The sequence below is a fragment of the Mastomys coucha genome, unplaced genomic scaffold (assembly GCF_008632895.1).
Source record: "Mastomys coucha isolate ucsf_1 unplaced genomic scaffold, UCSF_Mcou_1 pScaffold21, whole genome shotgun sequence".
NCBI lineage: Eukaryota > Metazoa > Chordata > Mammalia > Rodentia > Muridae > Mastomys > Mastomys coucha.
In genome coordinates this window covers 178732425-178751817 of record NW_022196904.1, presented here as the reverse complement: position 1 = coordinate 178751817, position 19393 = coordinate 178732425, and the positions used below count along the sequence as shown (strand labels likewise).

The 19393-nt window shown below is 49.4% G+C and overlaps 1 protein-coding gene across 1 annotated transcript in view; it reads left to right on the top strand.

Moving 5' to 3' along the window:
- Stn1 (STN1 subunit of CST complex) overlaps window positions 1-18993 on the top strand; it is a 37727-nt gene extending 18734 nt beyond the window's left edge. Inside the window, exons 5-10 of the mRNA XM_031390615.1 lie at window positions 2374-2541; window positions 3371-3494; window positions 5970-6141; window positions 9513-9635; window positions 12513-12585; window positions 18294-18993. Coding sequence (XP_031246475.1) covers window positions 2374-2541; window positions 3371-3494; window positions 5970-6141; window positions 9513-9635; window positions 12513-12585; window positions 18294-18451 — 818 coding nt within the window. The 3' untranslated portion in view covers window positions 18452-18993. The remainder of the gene's footprint in view (window positions 1-2373; window positions 2542-3370; window positions 3495-5969; window positions 6142-9512; window positions 9636-12512; window positions 12586-18293) is intronic.
- The last annotated feature ends 400 nt before the right edge of the window (window positions 18994-19393 follow it).

Below are 19393 nucleotides of genomic sequence, written 5' to 3'. Positions count from 1 at the left end.
ATCTTCAGGATGGAGTAGACCACTAAAATGAAGTTCTGTCAGGCCCCAGCTGTCTCATTACATTCATTAAATTACACGCTAGAGCCTCCTTTCATCAATTGGGTTTACCCTTTAAGTGAAAGCCTCTTTCTCAGATCAGCCGTCAACCTGATAATGCCAGTGGGGCCACATGGAGCTTTTTAGTATCTCTTATGATGACTGCACTCCTGTGATCTGGCAGTCAGGTTGTAGGTACCCCTAAACAACGGAGTGAGTACAGGAGGACCAGGAGGTGGGGGAAAGAAGGTGGGGAGAGGGCCTGCAGTTAGGGAGGTGGGGAGAACAGCCTTTAGAAATTGAGAAACCCAGTGAGCTGAGCAGCCATTGCTCTGCATCTAGTTTCCTAGGTTTCAGTCACCGCATGCTCAGTTCTTTGTGCTCCCTATGTTGCTATGGACAGCACATGTATTAGCGTTGCTGCACATTACAAAACCATGGCTGTCAAAACTGTAGTTGGTCAGAAAGCAGAACATTTGAGCAAAAGACCAAAACAAAGATCCCTCCATTAGGAAGCCCTCCTGAGACGAACCAGAGCTGAGGGAATACATCCGCAGTTAACAAATGTCATTTCAAGCAGAGAACACTATCTGGAGAGAGTCGGCCACGTTTCCTCCTATCCTCCACCTTACATAATGGACCCCAAAGAAGGCATGTTCCACATCTGTCCCAATAAACATGCTATGCTCCAGAAACTCCCAGCTGCTGGATAACTAAAAACAGGAGTAATGAAAGGATTTAAAAAAAAAATCAAGATTATTTTTTATGCAAGAGAATGAAATCAAATAAATGTTAAAAATAAAGCAATAGGCTGTGTGATAAGCCTCATGGGCACGGTTTGCTTGAAGTTTAATGAAACCAACAGTGTGGGCTCATCAGCGAAGAAACACAGTCGGTCGTCTCATAAAAACAGCCAGCTCAGTACCTGGGACAAACCAGAAATCCCAGCATTAGGGAGGCAGAGGCAGTGAATGTCCCCAAAGAAAAGAGAATTGTCACTTAGAGAGCTTAGTCATTTGTTGTCATAATAGCAGAGTTGTCACTTCCTCTGTCCACAGTTGAATTATGCACGGCAGCCGTGTGTGTGTGTGTGTGTGTGTGTGTGTGTGTGTGTGTGTGTGTGTGTTCGTGTGTCTGTGTGTGTGTCTGTGTGTCTCTGTGTGTGTGTGCGTGTTTGTGTGTCTGTGTCTGTGTGTGTCCGTGTGTGCGTGTGTCTGTGTCCGTGAGTGTGTGTGTCCGTGTGTGTGTGTGTGCGTGCGCGCGCGCTGCAGCAGTAGTCCTTGTAGACTCCTATTACCCTCATTTCCTTGAGGAGAAAGCAGAAGCATCGCACATGAGGAGATGTCAACATAGCTGAGAAGCCAGCTGAGATACAAGTTCCGTTTCTCTGGCTCCAGGAGCCAATGCTGCCCTCCACCTGCCCTGTGCAGTGATAAAAATCAAAAGGGGATGGACATGCAGGCAGGCTACCAACTAACTGGCCATGTTGACATGACAGGATGTTATGTACTTGGAGCTGCTGAGTGGCTCTCAGCACAGCAAAAGCTGAGGGAAGGGTTCGAGGCCATCTGGGGTTGCATTGCAAACCACATCTCAGAAGTCAGAGTGATAACAAAACGCAAAGTCATGCAGCTTCTGTAGCCACATCTGTATTTGGAATTACAGCGGGCAGAAGAACAGAGCACTGAGCCTCTACTGAGCCACTCTGACTACAGAAGCTGGCCTCATCCTGTGGGGCGGGCAGTGCAGTGGGTTGTGCTGCCACAGTCTCTGCAGCCACATAGTGCAGGTCAGACTGATTCAGACTGTAGCTTTTCTTCTTTTAAAGAAGGCTCTGACCCGGAAAAAGTTGCTAGACCTCTCTGTGACACAAGTGTCTCACCTCTGTTTTTGTTTTTTGGGTTTTGTTTTGGTTTGGTTTGGTTTTGGTTTTTAGAGACAGGGTTTCTCTGTGTAGTCCTGGCTGTTCTGGAACTCATTCTGTAGACCAGGCTGGCCTCGAACTCAGAAATCCACCTGCCTCTGCCTCCCAAGTGCTGGGATTAAAGGTGTGCACCACCCGCCTGGTTTAGGATGAGGGTCTTAAAGCCCACACCTACAGTGACACTCCTATTCCAACAGAGAATACCTTCTAACAGTGCTATTCCCTGGGCCGAGCATATGCAAACCATCACACAAACTTTATGTGTCCGGGGAGAAGCTTTGAAAAGGTATGAGGAGCTCTGTGCTAGAGCGCCCCATCAGAACAGTCGTACTGGTTTCTCTGACCCTCAAACTGTGTCCCCAGCATGAGGAACCCTCACTTATTCCTCTTCTCTTTTCCCCTGGCCCTGACAGACCCAGCTATTCTGAGCACTGCGAGGGAGCTTAGCATGACCTCACAGCTTAAGAAGCTGCAGGAGACCATCGAGCAGAAAACCAAGATAGGGATTGGAGATGTCATCCGAGTCCGAGGCTGTGTGCGCATGTTCCGGGAAGAGCGGGAGATCAGTGCCTCCATTTATTGTACGTACGGCAAGTTTCTGCCAAATGAGCTGCTATTCCGGGTGTGTGCTCAGTAAATGCTTGTTTAGCTCAAAGTCAGACTCCCAAAAGGTTCACAGAAGATTTAATCCTGTTGGGGGAATTATGTTTAACATGCTGTTTTTAGGAAAACAGCATTTTTGAATTTTATTTTGAAGAATGTTAATTAGAAGTAAATTGGGAAACAATTACTGACTCTGGTTGGTGAGTTTATTTTGATAGCATCGCCATTTCTGAAGCACTTTGACATTCTAAATGTCAGTCTGTTAGGGTAGAGTACTCTACTAGTTCCAAAGGATGGGGACACCTTGAACACCATGAAACCCATCAACAGTAATGGAAATATCTAATCAGACACCTGTAATGAAAAGAACTAATGAGAAGTAGTTCCAAATCGCCCCCCTTTGCACTGAGCTGGCTGGCTTTCAGCTGAAAATCTCAAAAACGGCCGGGCATGGGTGGTATATGCCTTTAATTCCAGCACCCAGGAGACAGAGTCAGACAGATCCTCCTGCATCCGAGGCCAGCCTTGTCCACATAATGAGTTATAGGCTAGCCAGGGCTACACGGGGAGACCCTGCCTCAATAAATACATATATAAATTACAAGGGCTGTCCCAGTAGTCTATCTGCATAACATACAGATTGCAGGTGACAGACCTGTCCCCACCCTAGATGTGTCTGTCACACACATCCTCTCAGGATGGCTAGAGCTCTTCTGTGACTCTAGAGTAGCATCCTAGTGGTAATTTGGACATGGGAAGACATTCTCTCAGGGTTGCTCCTGTGGCCTCTCTTTCCTGGATTGTTAGATAAGGTGGCCGATCCAGTGTGGAATGTGCAAATTGCAAGGATGCTTGAGCTGCCCGAGGTCTACAAGAAGGTGTACGACCAGCCCTTCCGGAACCCAGCCCTGAAGGAAGAAGAGGCACTAAAGTAAGTCCCCTGTCTGTCCTCACTGAGAACGTGATGGCCGCAGGGAAGCCAGATGCTGGGGTCAGCCAGGGTACAAATCATCAACTATCCTCCACCTGAGTACTATGGGCTCCACCTCCCTGTTCCTCAATTTCCTCTCTTGTAAAGTGAGAGTGACTACAGAATAGAGGTACTAGGGTTGTTGTGAAGGAAACACAAGCATATTATAATTATTATATATTGTATAATATATTATACTTGGAGTTACTGGAGGAATGGAGGGAGCACAGAAGAATATTTTGGGTGGTGGCTGCAACTTGCTCAAACTTACTCAAGTTAGCTGAAAACTAGAAACTCAGATCCAAGAAGCTTAGCAAACCTCCAGGTATGAACCACGGAGAAGCCTGCACCGAGGCACATCACAGTCCCCACCACAAAGTGACCGGCACCCTGCACCATGACCCCGATCCTGCCTCTCCTCACCATGAAACAAGAACAAAAACCAACTGGGTTGTTCTCGACAAGGATGAATTTCACTCCAATACAGAGGGGACACAAAGCCCAGGAGGAATATGAGTATACACACATTTGCTAAAATATGAGATAAAGAAAATTACTTGCCTGGCGGTGGTGGCGCATGCCTTTAATCCCAGCACTTGGGAGGCAGAGGCAGGCGGATTTCTGAGTTCGAGGCCAGCCTGGTCTACAGAGTGAGTTCCAGGACAGCCAGGGCTACACAGAGAAACCCTGTCTCGAAAAACCAAAAAAAGAAAAAGGAAAAAAAAGAAAATTACTTCTCAGTGGCTCCCTAGAGGCTTCAAGCTGGGAGGGCAGAACGAGGCAGTGTTTTACTTAGGGTTACTACTGATGTTCTGAAACACAGTGGCCAAAGCAGAGTAGGGAGGAAAGGGTTTATTTTACTTACACTCCCAGTTCACTGTTCAGCATCGAAGGAAGTCAGGACTGAAACTCTAACAGGGCAGCAACCTGGAGGCAGGAGCTGATGCAGAGGCTATGGAGGAGTGCTACCTACCGCCTTGATCCCCAGGTCTTGTTCATTCTCCTTTATAGGAGAATGCAGGACTACCAGCCTGAGGGTGGCCCCACCCACGATAGCTTGGGCTCTCCCATGTCAATCACTAATTAAGAACATTTCCTACAGGCCTGCCTGCCACACAGTCTTCTGGAGGCATCTTCTCAGTTGAGGTTCTCTTTCCTTAGATGACTGTGGATTGTGTCAGGCTGACATAAAGCTAGCCAGCACAGGGGTACTTTTTATTCTGTCTTTTTTATTTTTATTTATTTTATTGGGTTGGCGGCAGAGGGGTTAGAGAGTCAGCTGAGTGGGTAAAGGTGCATGTCTCCCAAGTGTGTGCACCTAAGTTCAGATCCCACCCTATAGTCAAGTCTGGGTAGGATGCTGTGCACTGAAGGGGATGGGAGCAGGGTGGTCAGCGGGGCTGGCTGTCTACTCCCTCTCTAAATCAATGAGAGATCTGCTCTCAAGGGAGTGTCGGAGAGAAATAAAACAGGACACCAGCATCTTCAAGTTCTGGCATCTGCATGCACATACACATGCACACACATGCACATGCATGCACACAGAACACACAACATACACATAGAGCTCACACACAGAGAACATTCATGCACACACAGATATAGCATACACAGACCAAACACATATACAGCACACACACACATACACACACACACACACACACACAGCACATGCACACAGACCACCCACACATGCACACAGACCACACACACATGCACACACATACACATGCATGCACACAGAATACACAACACATACACATAGAGCACACACACACACACAGAGAACATTCATGTACACACAGATATAGCATACACAGACCAAACACATATACAGCACACACACACACACACACAGCACATGCACAGCCATCACACACAGTTTTTCTTCCCTGGTAGAGAATAAACCAGGGCCAAACTCACGCTAGGCGAGTGCTCTAGCATTGAGCTGTACCCCAGCCTTCTCTTTAATTTTTCAAACATGAAAATGTATTACTTACTCAGTAAGTCAAACAGTGGAAACTGTAGGTATATATAACACAGAGAGTGGAAGCCCAGAGGTTGCCAGTGTTCTTGAGTTGGCATGGTTCCCTTTAGGTGCCTGTCTTCTGTGCACACACAAGCACGAATGTCACTGAGATATGTGGTGAGATCTCTTCTCCCCTCAAAAACCTAGCCCCCTCCATGCTGTTCTCAACCCACTTTATAATCCATCATGAGTGTCCATCAAGTGGCACAGTTCCACCAAAGCTACACAATGGGCACCGTATGAATTTCCCTTTTTGTAAAAACAAAGCACCCTCAACAACACCATCAAATCAAAACAAGCACGGTGCAGGATGGCTCTCCTAGATAACTTTTGGTTTCCGTGTACTCCAAAAGGAGCAAAGTGGTGGTTTCTTTCTGCAGGGCGTTTTAAAACTTTGCTCCTTGCAGCAATAAAGACACTTTGGATCTCGCTGGCCTCACGTGTTTGTTGAGTGAAAAAGTTAAAGAATTCCTCCAGGAGAAGAAAGTGCAAAGCTTCTACCAGCAGGAGTTGGAGATGGTGGAGTCCTTGCAGTCTCTGGCCAGCCAGGCTGCAGCCCACAGCACGGACTCAGACCAAGTAAGTGCAACACATTGGGGATGCAGGGGTGGGGCTGGGAGTGGAGGGAGGCATGAGTGACTGGTGTCAGAGTCACACGGATGGACTCCAAAAGTGGAGGTCACCGTTCTAGCATGTGCCGTTTCTATTCTGGAAAGGTCACTGACCACTGAGAATTTGAAGTGCGCTGGACCTGCCCCTCTCTGCCCCATACACAATCATGTTGCGAGGTCACAGCGTGCAGTTGCCAGTACTCACTGATATGGTGTCAAGTAGGGCAGGGAGATGAGAGGAGACAATTATCCTCTACCCAAGAGGATGTATTGATCAGCAAGACGATACCTGAACCAGAGAGTACAACGACTGCTCCCTTTTCCTTGGGAAAGCTTAGTCTGTCTAGTTGTAGGAGTTCAAGGAAAGGCCAAGCTGCATCCAGTCAAGTCTGTAGCTAAGAGTGCGGAGTACTAAACAGTGCCCCCGTTCCTCCTGGCACAGACCAGCCTTGCACTCCGAGTGTTCCTGGCACACGGCCTTGGGTGTTTGCTGTTTCTATGTTAGTACAAAATTAGGACTTACTAGACATTTCAGGTTTTGGCTGCCGCTTAAATTACTGTCCTTGGGTTCGCTCCGTTGTGTGACTTGTGTATTTAGTTTTAAGTGAATAGTTTCTGCTTACAGCCATCTTCTGATGCCTCATCCCCTCTGACTGCTGCTTGCCCCTCAGTGTCTACACAGATCTGTATCTGTCGGCCCCCTCACTGTTATGGCCCCAGGGCATGCCTGTCTGGTGTCGCTGGTGCTCACCCTTCCTGCCCTCAGTTCCATCTGTGCCGGTGATGTCACTGCCACTTGTCCCTTGCAGTCCTCACCCCGAGTAACATCCCACTCTGTGACGTCACTGGCACCTAGTTTATTTTTTTGTTCTTTTTTTCCCCACCTGTTGTAGCAGAACTGAAGAGCTGTGCTAGCAGCGGCCCCGTGTGCGTGTTCTGTGCTCTCCACACAGGACCTCAGGGATGCACGATGCAGCCTCTAGCTCTTTGTTACTGAAAGGAATGAAGAATTGGTCTTGCTTTTTGCTTTTTTTTTTTTTTTTTTTTAAATCTAGATGGTCCTAGAGAGTGGCAGGCGTGTCTCCTTGCCATCCTCTCCCACCCTGCTCCTGATCCCACCACTGGGCCCTTAGCATGACCTTGGCCAAACACTATGCTTATATTGACAGAGGTGGGCGCCTCCCTTCTTGTTACCTCATGGGAGTGCACCGTGGGCTTTAGGGGACCTTGGTTTTCAGTGAGCAGCGACTCTTTCTGTTCTTTCTGCACATAGAGATTTGCTACCATCTAAAAGCTTTCGCTTTCTGTACCAAGCAAGGATGAGTTCACACACATAACCAGGCTCCTTCCAGCAACTGTCCTGATGTTTCTCCAGTCTTCTCCCGTCGGCAGCCAGGCTGCTCTGAGTGGCCTAACTCATTCTGTACACTGCTGGTGGGACAGGTACCATCTCACCATCACAGTCCCTCTCGACCTGGCTTCCTGGATTTGTTCACACACCTAATTACCTCTTCCTGGCAACAGGCTGTGTGTCCAGTGACCCAGGATTTCACTCAGGGAGATGAGGGATTGCGTTTCAGAAAACACTTGGGTGGAGAAGGTCGTGGCTAGGAACTTTGTTCTTTGCCAAGGTTGCCTCTAGACAGCCTCGGCCCCCAGCTGCCCCCTTCCCATTGACCTCTAGACAGCCTCGGCCCCTAGCTGCCCACTTCCCATTGGCCTCTAGCCAGCCTCAGGCCCCCAGCTGCCCACTTCCCATTGGGCGTCTTTCCATTTCATCATTTAGAAGAAGCTCAGAGCTAAACTGACCTTCCTGGGGCTTCTGATGCCTCTCAGTGTATTTTCAGTAAGATCTCTCCTAGTCTTCTCTCTCCTCCCTTTATTTTCCTTTTAAAACATTTTACATTGGTGTGTGCGTGCACACCTGAGTGTGCGCATGTATGTGTGCAAGGTTGAAAAGAACCTGCACGATTCAGTTCCACCCTTCTGCCGTTTGGGCGCAAGGATCAAACTCAGATCATCAGAGTTGGCAGCAGGTGCCTGTCCTGGGGCGAGACATGGTCTCACTCTGTAGTCCAGGCTGTCCCAAAACTTGCTACATAACCCAGGCTAGCCTCGAATTCACAGTCCTTCTGCTTGAACCTCTTCTGTTTAGGACTTTATGTGTGTTGCTACCATGCCCAGCTCTGAGGAAACATTAGTAAGCAGTGAGGCCCACCTTCATGTGACGCCATGATGGCTACAATTAACTAGAAAGACGTCAGTACTCCCCCAGGCAGAATGTTCTATGGTGAAGTTTTGACCTGGTATCTTTTTGAAGAAGCTTAGAGCAGAAAATTGTTCCTGTGCAGTGCTGCATATTTAAAAAGAAACTGATCCGGTGCTGTATTTGTTTCTATTTGAAAACGATTTCTTCCATCAATTATGAATCAGTTGGTCAAATTGCCCTGCTTGGGATGTCAGTGTCCCTCAATGAAATCCCACTTACTGGCGCCCTGGGAGACTGCAGATGCTCGGGCGATGCAGAAACCCGAGAGCCCCGGGCACCGTCATCACCCATGGACGCTCACTTCCCCATCTCTCCCTCTCTTTTTTAGATTCTTTTCTAATGTTGCCTTTCTTAGCAAACCCAGAAACATGATAAGCAGATCTTACAGAACCATTGTTTCTCTGACAGCTAGATGAATGCTGACTGTGTTTGGGAGTGCAGATTATATATATTTCAGGAAGCCACCCAGTTCCTGGCCTAAGCCCCAAGTCGCTGCTTCAGTCTGTGAGCAATTTTGGTTTCCTGAATCGTGCATGTCTGTCATTGTTCTTCTGAAAATGACGAGCAAAACACAGATCTCAGTCCCGGAAACTGCTAGCTTTTCAGAAGAGATTGACCCCCCCACCGCCCCGGAGTCCTTGCTCTCAGGACTGTGGCTATTAAACCAGGCTAGGAAGCCTGTCCTGAGCCACCAAAGGCAGTCCCATAGTGTTTGCAGTTCCTGGGAGCTGAGCTGCAGTTGCCTTTGCTTCCCCTGGCTGCAGGTACTTTCCCTGCTGACCCAGCCTTCCCGAGGAGGGAGCTGGTGCTCAGGTGAAAGATTGCCCAGCAGCATGGAGGCAGAGCTGTGAACAGACATGTGAGAACCGAAGCACAGCACAGCTGTCAAGTGTGACCCTCCAGAGCAGACTTTGGGCCCTACCTAAATTCCAGCCTGCCCAGCTGACACATGCCTAGATTGTGTTGACTCAGCACAGGAAAAGCCTGTTGGGTGAATTCATAAACCAGTCAGGCTCGGGAGTTAGCCTCAGAGGATGGAAGGTGAAACATTTCTTTTCTTCCCTGTGCAGGTGGAGTTAAAGGACAACACCACTTCTGATGTTGCACATAGTGTGTTTAAGAATGCTCTGCAGCTGCTTCAGGAAAAGGGACTCGTGTTCCAGAGAGACAGTGGCTCTGATAAGCTGTACTATGTAAGAGACCTGCAGCCTAGTTCCTCCTCCCGGCTTCCATTACAAGTCCATTTGGGCTTAGGAATGGTACTAGTTTCTAAGCTAATCAGTCGGAGTGAAGGCTACCTCTGACCCTTCCGCAGTGTAACCGTATCTCTGCTCTTGTGAAACAGCCTTAATCTGTAAACCCAGGCTGACCTTGCACTCCTAATCTCCTGGCTCCACCTCTCCAGGGCTGGGATTGTAGGTGTGTGCCACTGCTCCTGATCCATGTTGTCCCTTGAAACCCAGTGGCCATCTAAGTATTTATCTGCACATTGACAGATAGGTAATTTACAAGCACGTCCCCATGACATTTTGTTTTATTTAAGAAAGGAGGGAGGGAGGGAGGGGAACGGAAGGTGAGGGAGAAGAGCAAGTGAGTTATTTTCTAACTGAGAAGGCCTCATCTTCAGAACCCTGGTCCAGATGCTGATGCCCTGGAGCTGTCCTGTGCACTAACCACAGTGCTCACCAGCATCCCTGGGCTCTGTCACTAAATGCTACTGGGTATCTAGCATGTTGTGACAATGAGAAATGCCTTCGGGCATGACCAGAGGTCCCCGTCTGTGAGGAGTGCTCAGTGCTGCCTTCAGTTCCTCCGTCCACCCCTGTGCCCGTGTGTCCCAGCACCTGCGAGTCTGCCTCAGGCTTTCTGATCAGAAGTATTTACCAGAACTTTCTAGCCATTCCTTTTTTGTTGTTGTTGTTTTGTTTTGTCTTTCGAGACGGGGTTTCTCTGTGTAGCCCTGGCTGTCCTGGAACTCACTCTGTAGACCAGGCTGGCCTCGAACTCAGAAATCCACCTGCCTCTGCCTCCCAAGTGCTGGGATTAAAGGCGCGCGCCACTGCTGCCTGGCTCTAGCCATTCCTTTATGTCGGATACTACGTTGTTGTATGCCTTTTGCTGTCACAGACAGTGTTTCCTGGCCCTGTCTGTGTGGCTATCTGTGTGAATTTGTGCTGGTATTTCCAAGAATAGCAAAGAATACTTAGTTAAAACTTTCGGAAACACTCCTGTCAGCCTCCCTGAAGGCCTGGCTTGGCAGTGTCCCTTTGGAGACCAGCAAGGCTGCTTGTTTGCCTCCTCTGCAAGGTAGAAGCTTGTCTCTCGCTGCATGCCTTTGATGTTGGAGGGAGTAAGCTGAGAGAGGACCACCTGTGTCCACCATGTAAGATGAGAGCCCTGGTGACAGGCTGCTGGCCTGACTGCTCACAGACTCGCCTAAGGTCACTTAGCAGGTCATTTCCTCTTTGAAGAGGGCGTGTTTTTATTTATTTAAGTAGGAGGGGTTCCCTACAGTGTTGAGAGGTAAGCCAGTATAATCTGATGCTGTCCACTCATCCCGGGATGGGAGAGCCAAGGAGGACATGGTGGCCATTGCCACACTGGGCAGGGAAGCTCAGCTGGAGTCCTCTTAGAGATTTGTGCCTCCTTCTATTCTGGGTTGGCTTCTCTGAGGGTTTGTAAAGAGCAATCCTCCCTGGGAAGCAGCCAGGGCCGCTGCAGCTGCCCAGGGCGAGGTGTGGCAGGGTTGGGCACTTCCCCTTGTGAATCACCATGAGCTGGAAGGGGTAGTCAAATGGGAACAGATCCTACATCCCCTCCTGTGACTGACCCCTCCCTTCCACTCATCCCTGATTTGTGGTTTCCTCTCTCCTGGAGCTCTGCTGGGGACATAGTTACAGCAGTGCCATAGTTCGTCTGCACCCATGCTCTACCTTCACACTAATCTTGTGAGTCTGAGGTCATCAGGTCTCACGGGCGGCCAAGGCTACCTCTTCTGCCCAGGTCTTCGGTTGTGTTTCCATGCTTAGGCTCTGCTCTTCCTCCTTCCTTCTTCCTCTCTCCTTTTACATACTCCTTCCTTCCTTCCTTCCCTCTTCCCCTTTCTTCTCTTCCTCCCTTCCTCTCCTTTTCCTTCCTCTCCCTCCCTCCCCACTCTTCTCTGCCTCTCTCCCCTCTGCCCTTCCCTCTTCTCTGCCTCTCTTCCCTCTATCCTTCCCTCTTCTCCCCTTTCTCTCCTCTCTCGTTATTAAATTTACAGCTGGAGCTGAGAGGGTGAGGCCTGCTGCTAGTTGAGAAACAGGGTTGTGTGTGCCTCCAAGAGCAGAGAGCATTTCCGTAGATAAGCTGGTTCTCTAGCTTGCTAACTTCCCCATTCCTCCTCCTCCTTCTCCTCCTCTTCCTCCTCCTCCTCTTCCTCTCCCTCCTCCTCCCTCTCCTCTTCCTCCTCCCCCTTTTTTTGTTTTCTCAAGACAGGGTTTCTCTATATAGCCCTGGCTGTCCTGGAACTCACTCTGTAGACCAGGCTGGCCTCGAACTCAGAAATCCACCTGCCTCTGCCTCCCAAGTGCTGGGATTAAAGGCATGTGACACCACTGCCTGGCTGCCTCTTTCTTCTTTAATTCTTCCTTGTGCTTAGAAGAAAAGAAACTAAAGAAATATAAGACAGAGGAGGGGACCAAGAGGAAGGAGGGCTGGGACAGGGGTGGAGGCTCTGAGCACTTGAGCTCCTTCAAAAACACCAAGAAAGTAAGAGGAGTGTCTATGTGAGTGGGCCACAGTGTAGAAAAGGGCACTTCCCCCTCAAGGCCCGGGGTTCCAGTTGTACATGCCCTCTGGCCCCAACAAACCAACTCTTGAGAGAGTCGTATCCTTAGGGACAGGGCTGAGGTGCAGGAAGCCACCAAGGATCAGAATCCCATCGCTGGGGGCAGGCTGTGTAGGGGAAGGCTTGTAGTTGTTCTGGAATTGTGGAAGCTCCTAGAAGGAGAAAGCCCTGTTGTGGTCTTGAATTCTGAGTAGCACACTGCTGTGTTCTCAGACCACGTTTCCTCTCTGGGTTCTCCTTTCAGGTAACCACCAAGGACAAAGACCTGCACCAGAGGGTCTACCAGATCATCAAGGAAGACTGTCAGAAGCCAAATCGTGAGTGTCTTGTGATGGCGAGATGGTGCATCCAGGGTTCCCGCCCAGAACCAGACGGGATCGGGATGCTCTGTACTGACTCGGGAGGGAGACAGCCAGGGCTTCTGTCCTTCCCGAGACTCGGTTTCCCCTCCTCTAACACGTGTTTTGTAGACTTTGGCAGGGCAGAGCAGTCAGCATGTAGAGCTCCTTTAAACAGCCCTGGGGTTTCTGATCCTGTAGGGACAAGCTGGAGGCTGACAGGTGAGCTCTCCCTGAGATCTCTGGTTCACTTAAGTGAACCACCATGCTTGGCTCTGAGGCGCGCTGCTTCTGGTTCCTCCCAGTTTTTATCCATGCTTACCACTGCCTTTGAACATGAGCTTGACGTTCACCCACTTTGCAGCCACCAAGGCTTTTCAGTATAAGGCAGGACGGTTCTTAGACATTACAGCTCACGAATAACGAAATCCAGTTATCTTGGAAACCAATGAGTTATAAATGAAATGGCTTAGAAAGTAGTCCAGGTTTGTGGAGTTAGGTCGGCCCCTAGTGGCTGGACTCTCAAACTACAGCTAGTCTGACAACTCGCATATCAAATTCACCCTGATTACAAAGGAAACATCAGGTATGATCTTGAGTCTGTATGAACTCGTGAATCTTCAAGGTGACCTTTCAGTGCCTAGCTCTTGCAAACATATGCCAATGACAAATACTTATGTCAACACGGTCCTGGGAGCAGAAAGGCTCATTAGGCCTGGGTCCCATCCTCTTTTCTTTCTCTGTGGAGAAGCACTTCGCTCCTGTCAGACCCAGACGGACAGGCTGAGTTACCAGGTAGCGTGGGGCCAGGTCATCTACCCTGTGAGATCAGAACCCATGAACTTTAAAGCAAGAAAGAAAAGAAAAGGAACCCTGGAAGCAGTCTGTTACTTTAGTAACGAATGTTGTTGGCTCATTCATAGCAGTGATGGAGCACCACAGGCAGGCATGGTAGCAGGACCTGGAACCTCCGCCCTGGGAAGGCTGAGGCAGGAGGTCAGCCAGGGTTAACACAGTGCGGTATGCTTTCTTTCTCCCCCTCCTCCTGCCCTTCCCCACCCCCTTCCTTTTCCTTTTCCTTCTTCCCCCTCCCGTGTGTGTGTGTGTGTGTGTGTGTGTGTGTGTGTGTGTGTGTGTGTGTGTGTTATATGTACCTGGCGTATGTGCATGGAAGCCAAAGGGTTTTTTCGAGACAGGGTTTCTCTGTGTAGTCCTGGCTGTCCTGGAACTCACTCTGTAGACCAGGCTGGCCTCGAACTCAGAAATCCGCCTGCCTCTGCCTCCCAAGTGCTGTCTCGCTCTCTTTTTAAAAACTATTTTATTTGTTTATATTCCAAATGTTGCCCTCCTTCCTGGTCCCCCCTCCAAGAGTTCTTTACCCCATCCCTTCTCCCCTTTGCCTCTGAGAGGGTGCTCCCCATCCCACCCTCTCACACCCCCTACTGTACCTCGACCCTTCCCCCAATTCCTCTTCCCCAGGGCATCCAGTCTCTACAGGATTAGGCACATCCTCTCCCACTGATACTAGACAAGGCAGTCCTCTGTTATATGAGCCAGGGGCCATGACCAGGCTATATATGCTCAGGAGGAATGAGGGGCCTGGGATTCAGTGTGGAGGAATGGCATTTTAGGACCATCCGTTCTGGCTGAAGATCTCACAAAGCAGCAGTCAGGCCGTATATGACTAGGCCATATATGCTCATTGGTTGGTGGTTTAGTCTCTGGGAGCACCCAGGGGTCCAATTAGTTGATACTGTTGTTCTTCCTCTGGCGTTGCCATCCCCTTCAGCTCCTTCAGTCCTCCCTCAGTCCCGTTCTTTTAAGACAGACTTGTCACTGAGCATGGAGGAAGGCTGGCAGCCAAGGTGTTCCAGCTGTTCTCCTGTGCCTCCGCCCCGCCCCCCATATACACACAGTGCAGGGGTTACATGCCTGGCTGAGATTTAAAGTCTCAGGTCCTTATGCTTCCAAAACAAGGTGCCTCCCCAGCCCACAAGACTGTCTCAAAAAGCAAAGCCAATAGGCAGCATCTCTGTTTGCTGCTTGTGAGATCTTCAGCCAGAACGGATGGTCCCAGAATGCCATTCTCCACACTGACTCCCAGGGCCCTCAGCCGTGTTCTTAGGTTGATATGCATTGGGAATGAAAAGCGTACAGCCTGGCGCCTGTAAAACAGATGAGAGGGATTCACACGTTCTTTGAAGGATCAGGAAGAATGACAAGTTTTCCTGGAAAGATGGCTCAGTGGGTCGAAGTGCTTGCTCTGAAAGCCTGATTGCCTCACTGGAACCCGCAGAAAAGTTGGGTTCAGTGGCACGCACACACCTGTGTTCCTAGCACCCCTAGAGTAAAATGGGAGGCAGTTGGAAGGTCATCCAGGATGCTTAAGGGCCAGGCCAGCTAGCCTGGAGACATACAGCGCAACAGCAGAAAGCAACAAGGTGGACAGCAAGAACCCACTCCCAAATTCATATCTGTGCTGTGGCATGTGCATTCACATGCGCACACCCCAATAAAATATTTAAAAGAAATAACAAAGCGACAGGTTTTATATGCACTGGTTGGTCAGCCCCTGCCTGGGTTAGTGAGTCTGTCAGGCTGGGTGGCTCTGCCACTCTTTGTACGTGAGTGAGGGGGACCCTGCAGGCAGGCACTGCAGGCAGGGAAGCAAACCAGGAAGAAGTGAGAACTAAAACTCGCTTCAGATTGGTATCGTCAACCTTGACCAAACCTTGAGGAGACTGATGCCAGGGGCTTTACGGCCAGCATATTTAAACCAAGTACGGTTTGGAAAAGAAGTTTCCAGGTAAAATACAATCCCCAGTGCACAAGGTATAATGTATTGAACCTCAACGGAGGGCACATGCCATTTCTTTCAAGAAGATGGGCTCTGGAGATGGGCTACGTTAGCTATTAGCTGAAGGGTCTAAGGAAGGATGTGGCCTCGCTCGCTCATACAGGTAGGGTAGGGGTCATTTAGGCTATTAGCCACCTCTGGTGCTGGTTACGAGAGCTTGGGGGAACCCTTGGCTAAAAAAATATCATAATGGTCATTTGACTGGTAGGGGTCTTTGGTCCTGGTTGGAGGAGCCCCTGGCTGTCCAGGTCATTTAGATTACTAGGCATTACTGGTCTTGCTTGTAAGAGTTTGATGTGTCCTGGCCCAACAGATACTGCAGATCATCAGGCTGTTAATCACCTCCTCCAATTCCCAGATTTCTGAATGGAAAAACAACTTTTACATATTTCCCATAGGAAAGTCATCCTGGTTTTCCTAGCAAGCTGGGGGTACAAGGACCTCTGAGCTCTGCTCCCGACACATGCAGGCCTCTCAGAGCCATTGGCCAGTCACCCAGTTCAAATAACTCTCTCCATGTGCGGGTATACAACCTCTCAGGAACTCTCTTAACATCGGCTGTAGCCACCTGTCTTTCTCTTGTCATAACCTATGGCACTGAGTAATAATGTATGCAGGTCCTAAAAAGTCAGACAGTGCAGGACTGCTCCTTGGAACTCAGTCACCCTCACCACACCAGACCAGCATCCACCTGGGGATGCACACGCACATGCAAATACACGGTCCTACTTTTCTAGAAACTCAAGGTTGGCCTATAATCTGCATTGTCTGCACCCAGCATTGACCTCTAGAGGTCATTGGCAATTGTACTGTGCAGGGAAAAATGCCTTAAACTTTTAAGTGGCTACATGTTATTCCACAGTTGTCCAGAGAGGTCAGTCTATTCATTTCATCATTCCTACTCAGCCTTTAGTTCCTTCCTCTCCTACCTTTCATATAAAATAAGTGATGGGCTTACATTTAGAAAGACTGGGGCTGAGACCACAGCCAGAAAAGTGTCTGCAGTAAGCCCGCATCGGCTCCCTGAGAGACTAAGGAAGGGGTTTGTCCGAAAAGTAGGCAGCATGTGGTGTCAGAGAACCTGGTTGCAGAGCAGGTGACAGTAGTGTCTACCTGAAGGATGTGAATCAGTGTTCACAAAGCTGTTGAAAGAATTCTAACTTAGGCTAGAAAGGGGTGAGAAAAGTGAAGTTCCCTTTCCCCATAGGACAGTCTGGGGTCCTGAAGGCTCGTTCTAGCTCTCTGCCCCTCCGCTGAATATTGAAGCAGAAACTAGCAATTTCAGATGGGATCGTTGAGTGGATTTTTCTCTATTATAGGCAGCTTATAGATTAAAAAGCCTGGATTTCAACTTTACGTATGGTATAACAACAGTAAATTATCCTAAAAATAATGCGCCAGGTAGTGGTGGTGCACGCCTTTAATCCCAGCACTTGGGAGGCAGAGGCAGGCAGATTTCTGAGTTTGAGGCCAGCCTGGTCTACAGAGTGAGTTCCAGGACAGCCAGGGCTGTACAGAGAAACCCTGTCTCGAAAAAAAAAAAAAAAAGAGTTGAATGTTACAAATGTCTTTTGACTCTGAAAATGTTTTCAAGAGTAGAAAAATGAAGCACAAAACATGCAAATAGAGTCTCACCTAGACACCCTGGGACTCCAGCTCTTGATCACAGTGACACCCTTGTGTATTCGCTATGTCCTTTTCACATCTAACAGGTACCATGTAACAGGTACCGTGTAAAGTACATGGAGAGTGCTTCTAAAATGACAACATTTTGAAAGTAATGAGTAGGTTCAACCACTAGGGGTCACAATCTAACCTTTGTTGCCCAGGACCTTAGGCCGTGAGAGGATCACACAAGCTCCCTGTCTCACAGTGAACAGAACTGATTCTTGTGGGTGCTGTGCCTTGCTCAAGGCTACAAAGCTGCTTTTCTGAGTGCCTTCTCCACTCAAGCCCCTTGGTTACCATGTGAATGCAGATCAGCTTCAGCTGGCGTGTGCCAGGGCTGGGGCTCGGAGGAGGGCCTGGCTTTTAGTGATGCGGTTCCCCTGTGACTCGGGATATTGTTTATGTCAGAAGATGTCCAGATGAAGTAAAGGGACAGAGCACAGTGCAGGGCATTCGTTCTTCTGTTCTAGTCTACTTTAGTCGGCTCAGTAGGGAAAAGAGGCTGCTAACTCACGAACGTAGAGGTAATGATCCCCTGGCGCCATGACCCTCAGGAGGAAGCCCAGGATGGGGAGGGGATGCCACCCTTCAGCTTTCGTCCCCGAGTGCCCAGTGCTCTTAGTTTGGGGTCAAAAGGTAAAAGATTACTAAAGTACAACGGCCAAAGATAAGACCCAGTGAAAGCCAATGAGGGCCAGTGAGAGCCGGGGAGGGCCAGTGAGAGCCAGTGAAAGCCAGAAGAGGAAACATGGGACAGGCTAACGGTAGGAATTCCTTAGCCATGCGACCCCATTAAGTCAGGACCTCCAAGAAAGAGCAGCTCTGCTGCGAGTCTCCAGAGGCCTCCTGGGAAGGCAGGGTTCAGTACTGTGTACCAGAGAAAAGGGTTTGTCAGGGCTACATAGCCATTAGGTCAGGGGATCAGACTGACTGGAAGTCTTGACTGCTGAAGAGCAGAGCTTTGAGAAGTGGGCTTGTCACAGAGGCATGCATGTGGAGCCGCAGGCTGTGTCACATTGGAGGCATGCATGTGTGATCCTGTAACCAGGACACTTAGACCTTAGTGTGAAAAGAATGCGTGCTGCCTCAGGAGCATGGAGAGGGACTGAGGACGGCCTGCCTGGGCATCGTGATCACACTTAGTGTCTGCCCTTGCCTGTAGACGTGGAGAAGGGCTGCCACTTGCTGTACATCCTGAACTGCATGCACCTCAGCCTCCACTGGGACCTGAGCAAGGCTGTGCTGCAGCAGGTGCTAGAGCTCCTGGAAGACCAGAGTGACATCGTGAGCACCGCCGATCACTACTACGCGGCCTTCTGAGGACCAGAGTGACTTCGTGAACACTGCAGAACATAACCATGTGGCCTTCTGAGCAGCCATGAAGCAGAGGCAGGCGGCTCTACCCCAGGTTCTGCTCACAGGCATAGTACAGACTTACATGTGTATAACCCCATAGTAAATCCTGAGAGTCACAGGAAAATAGGACTGAGACAGATGGCTTTGATGTCACCCATGACACACACAAACCCTCCTTGTCAGCTCCTGACTGAACTAAGTGTCACTTGGAATAGAGTGGGAAGAAACAGTGTTGCTGGTTTAATCCCTATGTCTGAAGTCAGGGGCCCTGTCTTGATAGAGGGACATCCCAGGATAAAGGCTGCTACACATCTGAACTGGAGCAGCAATAGCCAGGCTACCACATACATCCCCAGCAGGCCCCCTGATGTATTGAAAGCTCATATGGGCACATCGTCTCCTACAGTAATTGACATTTGCCTTGGGTTCCTGAGGCTTCAGCAGTAGCCGTGAGGACGGCTGAGGCTTGCAGATCTGCATTGGAGAATAAAAGAATCCGACGCATGGCTTGGTGTTTTAATTCATTTCCTTATGACTTGAAAGATGTCTCAGAACATTTCCCTGCACTCAAAGTGATGCCCAGCTCAATGTGTGGTCCCTCCGTGCCCCTGAAGATGGCAGAGGCTGTCAGCCAGCTGTCTGGCTGGCAGTGTTATTTTCAAGGTTACCGCTGAGTGTGCGGGGTGCGCCGACACCATCCAGACGACGCCTGGTATGTGCCCAGGCAGGTGATGGAGTCGTGCTTCTGCTCAGAATGACAAGGTAAAGAAAACATCTGAGTTATGTAGCAGGCCTGTTCCAACAGCAAATGGCAGATCCAGCCAGCAGAAATAAAGCATGGAGAAAGACTTGGAGTTAATTACAGTCATTTTGCAGAGGGCACATCTGCCTCAGTCTGCTGGGCTA